At 44.5% G+C, this 5,945-nt stretch overlaps 1 protein-coding gene across 1 annotated transcript; it reads left to right on the plus strand.

Annotated features, from left to right (window-relative positions):
• The first annotated feature begins 710 nt into the window (after window positions 1-710).
• Window positions 711-4,826, plus strand: LOC149370929 (antimicrobial peptide microplusin-like). The gene is made up of 5 exons (XM_089563832.1): window positions 711-858; window positions 2,402-2,463; window positions 3,298-3,387; window positions 3,959-3,985; window positions 4,605-4,826. The coding sequence occupies exons 1-5, from the start codon at window positions 780-782 to the stop codon at window positions 4,674-4,676; spliced, it is 330 nt and encodes a 109-aa protein (XP_089419958.1). The 5' UTR covers window positions 711-779; the 3' UTR covers window positions 4,677-4,826.
• Window positions 4,827-5,945: the final 1,119 nt, after the last annotated feature.

Raw genomic sequence — 5,945 nt, forward strand, 5'->3', positions numbered from 1 at the left:
AAAGTGGGAATGTAGGAACATGAAATGCCTGAAATAGGCATCATTGACGGAAGAATATGGAGAACAGGCACGCAAAGCTTCCTTTTGTAATGAAAATTCGAGTGGAGAGAATGGAGCATCTCCGCCCTGAAGATGAAACTAGTGCAAAACCGGAAACGAGGAGGGACGGCCGCGGTTGTAAGCTGACAGCGGCTGCGGAGCAATAAATGCCATTTCCCGCCTCTTGCACCCCCTGGTGGCCACGTTACCGCCGCCTGGCAATTTCGTCGTGGCTGCTCCCCGCTCACCCCGCAGCCACGTGAGCTGACATCAGACGCGAAGGAAGCGAAAAAGCCAGCCATCACGACATGGACGGCAGCAGTACGTTGCATCGCTTTGCGTAACAGCCGTGGTTTCTTTTGGCTCCCCCTTTTGTCGCCCTCACGCTGGTGCGCGGAGAGGGAAAGCGCTGACTAAGCGCGAGGCATTTCACAGCACGTGCAAGAGTCACATGCACATGGTGTTTTCCGCGCGGGCAACGGTCCTTTCTATTGGAGAACAGGGACAGGGAATCGCCACAGTGCGGCCAATAAGGGAGGGCCGGTTCCTCCGCCAGTAAGCTGCTTTGCTTGTACACTTTTTCATTTTGTTTTCTATTGCACACCGCGTGTATCCGTTACTTTGTTGAGGCAAGAGGTGTGGGAAGCGAGTATATAAGAGAAGCGGTGTCCGGTGTGTGTCAGAATACCTCCGAGCAGTCCTGTTAGAGCTGCAAGGTAGCCATCAAGCGACCACTCGCCATGAACGCTGTCTTCGCCTCCTGCCTGTTTGTGGTCGTCTTCGTGGCCGCTGCTTCGGCTCATCACCTGGACCTCTGCAGTAAGTTCTTGTGCGGCTACTCTAGAAGAGGGGTTCGCGAGGCGACGTTCTTGCAAATCATCTCGACATCTTTGATAGTCAGTCTTAACATCTGTGGTTGTCACGATAACCAACTGCTTCATCTCTTTTGAACCCGAATTAGATGCTTGTTTGAAGGCAAAAGAATGTTTCCGCACTTGCACTCTTCAAGACTTAAGAGCACAGCACGCAATGACCCCTGTTATGCATGAAAGTTTTCACAATCTATGATTTGACTCTTATTACCTCTTTGCTGAACTTGAGCTTCCAGGGATTTAATATTGTGCTTTACGTTAACTTCAAAATAATTTATTAATTTTCGGTAGATTTTACTGACACCGAATGATGCCCAGACCACGTGATTTCTTCAAGATGCAGAAGTGAAGGTTGTAAAGACTTCCAAACGCTTCAAGCCTTTGGGTGTTTGATAAGAAATACTTTCTCACTCACCACCTCAGCGCTTTGTAGTTACAGTGCTGCCATGCGAGCTTATCCACATGGTAATGAAAGAAACCGTGCGGTCAGGGAAGTTGTAAACAAGAGGCTACTTACTCCGAACACGTGTATCAGGGCGGCTCTAGCTTAGATACTATCAAGCCTTGTCGCCAGTGACGTTTTAGACCGCGTCCCACATTACGAGATCGTCAAATTTTGGGCGCGTGGCGAACCGCGGCGAACAACGATTACTCGTCCCCTTTCAAAATGCCTCTCTTTAGGAAACGCGAAGAACCAGCTACGGGAAATTTGCATATAAGGAATCAGTTTCTGTAGTTCAAAAATATTTCTGCTTCAGCATGTGAATTTAGTGCTCAAACATTGGCATGCATTTGCTCTTGAAGAGTGCGGCATGTGGCAAAAAGCTACTCGCTACAGTGCTCATAGGTTTCGATTGGAACTATGATAGCGGATTTAGGGCAGAGGCACCTACAAGTGTTCCAGAAGCCAGCTCTCAATATGTAGATGCCAAGTAAAGGAGTCTAGCTCTCTTGCCATCGAACGTCACATTTAAGGCGGCCGTTATTACCCAGACCTATGGGCGAAGCTGAGACCACTATCGTATTAATCACTTCTTTCGTTTTGCAATTTTCCATGCTCATTAGATACCCGCTGATTTTACAGCCAGCAAATTCAGATACGCTAAGATCGTGTCATCGTAGACAACTTATGAGGTGCATGTATCTCGAATGTGGGATGAAACATGTACGCAGTAGCGTAGAAGAGATTCCCACAGAGTTCTTAACCTGAAATGGTGCCGCAGTTAAAACTCATACTTGCTTTCTAGCAGGTAAAAGAGGCCAATCATTAATGCTAGACAAGTGGCGTATATTTTTTTGCTTCACGGATAAGCACGAATGTCTGAGCCTACGCTCGTTTCCAAATTGACATTCGGCGAATGTGTTGTTCATGAATGTCAAGTTAACAACTACATAATAGAAACAGAACGATACTGAGACCGAGCGCACGTACACGAAGGCTGATAGATTGTTCCCGCCTGTTTTCTTTCCTTTTTTTTTTCCTTTTACAGAAAAGAATGACCAGGTGCTGGCCACGGAACTTGATTGTATTAAGCACATAATCCCACCGGCGGTGAGTTGTGATGATTTTATTTTCCAGACGCTGCAAATCGAGCAAGTTAGGCAGAGCTGATTTAAAATACCAGATTTGCATGCTAACTTTACTTGGGCATTGGCGCCGTGCTCGGAAGGTTTTAAAAAAAAAAACTACCGCTTGCACCCCTTTTGCTGAGCGTTGACGAATGCATTGACTTGTGGGAAAACTCCGATACCACGATAAGGTACTATAAATACTGTATCAATTAACAGCTTGTTCTTCTTTTTGAACTAATTGCGAAATGTGTTCACAGTCTGAGTGAAATTCCGGGCCAAGTTTTAACACCAGACCCCCAGCTTATCGCGGCCTGCATTAGTACGTAAAAACCTGTCAACAAAATGACACATTCGGAGGACGTTACTTTTCGAATAACAAATATAATAACTTTAGGAAACTACTTTAAATTAATATATAGCTATGCCTTATGGAACACATTTTTTTTTTCACTGTCAACACTCAAGATGCAAGTCACTAAACGAAACCATGGACATGCTATGTCCTTTGATTGAGGACAGTATATGCAAAAAAAAAAAAAAGGCGGAAGGGGAAAAAAGAATTTTCAGGGGTGCTGCAGCTGCGAATTGTGCAGGCTAACGCGTGTTTAAGATAAACTGAAGGGGGCCTTTCCCACACTGTGATGTGAAACTGCTGCTGCTGATGAAGCTAAACGAAACGAAACAATCTTATAGCAATTTGGCTTATGCGTTGATAATATCCGTAGCAGTAATGATATTTTAATCCTGTGCATGCATGTCACGTCATAATCTGTTCGTCTTCTTTCCATATCTTTGTATTCTTTTATCTTTCCAGACCAACGCTGCCTTTGACACCGCAGTGCAGACGTTGGGCTGCAGCGACCGCTCTTGTGCTATGCGTAAGATGTGCGAAGGAGGAGACCTGGTGAGTGACAGCGTGAATGTTTTGATTTCTGGTTTACTTTCGAAGCTGAAGAGGTCGCTCTTAGTTTTAGTGCCAATAAGCATAATATGGCTAATTGAAGTTTTCGGAAATAGACAGATGAGTAGGTTAAACTGTGAAGAAATAACCGAGTGATTAACATACTGTAAGAAATTGAAGGCTAATAATTCATTGTGTACTCATAATGCGAGCCAACTGAATTTAATGCAATGCAGATATGCATTGTTATTAATTTTTGCTGCGATAAGCATAGCCGCCTGTAACGCCAACCTAAGCCTGCTGCATCTGACAAAGCCTAAGAGAAGGACTAAGTTTTGATGATTATATATTCTGACATGTGACATTTAATGCCTTCCAGACCAAAACATATTGCTCTTCCTTTGCAGACACGATTATATTTGCGGCTTAATCCAGCCGACGTACACTATAGTAGCTCAACACGTCAGCTTACCAGAAGTGTCGGAGAAATATTGCTTAATAAATAGTGCGCTGAGTTTGGGCTAAGAAACACACCTAATATTTTTTTCTTCTGGTTTCTTTTTTCGTCACTTAGGAGAAGGCCATGTCCAAGTTCTTCACGGTAAGTATACGCCTACTCAATTATTCTGTCGTGATATGCAACGGGGTGAATGCTATTTCGTTTAATGAAATCACCGCTGCCCGTGATTCGTACTGTTTCTGTCCATGGGTGTTAAATCTTTCGCTGTTTTCTCTGCTGAAGAACAAAAAATGTAACTTTATGAACTCAATATGACTGAAATTTTTGTTTAGTTTTTGACTTTACGTAAAAAGTGAAAATATTTCCTCATCCGAAGAGGCTGGAAAAACATGAGGCAGTATTGTTTCTGTTTCATGGTTAATCTGCAGTTATATCTTGGTCTTTTCGACAACTATCATAGAATTCAAAATTCTTGCGGGGGATCTGAATGAAAGCGAGATCGCATGTGCAAAGCAGCATTTCGGCGTTATTGCAAAAGATGTGGTTGCAACTTTTGTTTTCTGCACATCAGTCTGCACATCCACCGTAAGCCTCTTTCTTGTCTTCTCTCTCCTTCTCTCTCAATAAGCCCTTTCCCTGTGTGCCAGGAACTTATAGCAGACTGTGTTTTAAACTGAACACATACCTTGTGTGATTCTGGTGCAAATGATACGTTCCAGTAGTTAGATTCATAATGTGGCCACTGTGTTTTTCTCTGCAGCCCGAGCAGATTGGCCACGTCCACGATGCGGCCACAGCTTGCGACCCCGATGTCCCCCACGGCCACGACTAAGAAACGGACGCGACGCGCACCCATGGTCTACGGCATCTACTTGTTTCAGCCCTTCAACTACTTGTTTTCAGCGAAGATTTTTTACAGTATGAAACAATGCTAATCAATGAGCTGTAATTCGAGAGTATAATAAACATTTTTCACTGTTAACCAGTTTCCTTGGAGTCGACCTCTTTCTTTAGATGGCTTCGTGGAGGTTAAATTCGGGAGCCTCGCCAAGGCCGCGAGTATTAAATTGCACGCTGACGTTTCTGCCTGGGTTGCAAAGCTCGATCTGGAAAGTTATTTAGGTGTGTGCAGCCAAGAGATGCTGGTCTATACACCGACAAGGAGTGGTTGCGATTTCGTTCGTTCCACCACTTCTTTCTTTTGAAAAAAAAAAATGTTTATGAAAGACCACATGAAAACATGTTTTGATACCTGAGTGTCGGGGGAATAACCACGTGGATCTACCATGATTCCAAAGCTTTCGATGACTTAAATGATTTAAATTAGAGCGGGACCCGAAACAAACGCACTAAGTTTAGTGTATTTCCTTTGTCCTGAAACCAAAATATTACATTACTGTTGGTGCTCGGCTAAAAGGGAAAATAATTACATGCAACATAGAGAAAAAGTCTAGCACATGCCACCGCTTGATAAAAACTAGGTTAAGGTGATCTCTGGAGCAAGAGAGATTCGAAATATGCCTGGATTCAAAGGTTGGAAAATGACTGCTATTCACTGCCAAAGCTCCTGCATCTGAATTGAAGTATAGACCGTTTACAGCGCGCAGTTCTTCCGTTTGAGGCTAGATGGCGCCACAGGTGAGCTCAGAACACGGCGCCATTACGGGCCTCGTAAGTCGCCGGTGTGTAAGCCTCGACGCAGCAGTGGAAATATCGCGCATGGCTGCTGAAGGTGTTCTTCCGAAGAAGATGTGAAAAGCTAGAGCAAATACGGACTGTGTTGTGGATTGCAAGAAATGCGACAGAGAGTTAAAACTGCGGGATGCGATTGTTTGCGGGCTTCACGGTACCGAACTGCACAAGGACGTACTGCCCATGTTCGCCATGCATGCTTTCCGAGCGGGCGAACCAACTAACACGTTCGCCAGCGCTAGATAGCCAATATATAAAGAAAGGTTTCGATCTTGGAAAATCTGCCAGGGTAAGTGCACAACACAGCCGCATGAACAAGCTGTTGTGCCAACGAAACCGTCGCTTAGGGCTTTCATTTGCTCTGCATGCAGTTTGCCCAGACCCAATTGCTCGTAAGTTAACGTGTGTG

This window comes from Amblyomma mixtum, chromosome 1 (genome assembly GCF_055824585.1).
Source record: "Amblyomma mixtum isolate Tamu chromosome 1, ASM5582458v1, whole genome shotgun sequence".
NCBI classification, from domain to species: Eukaryota; Metazoa; Arthropoda; class Arachnida; order Ixodida; family Ixodidae; genus Amblyomma; species Amblyomma mixtum.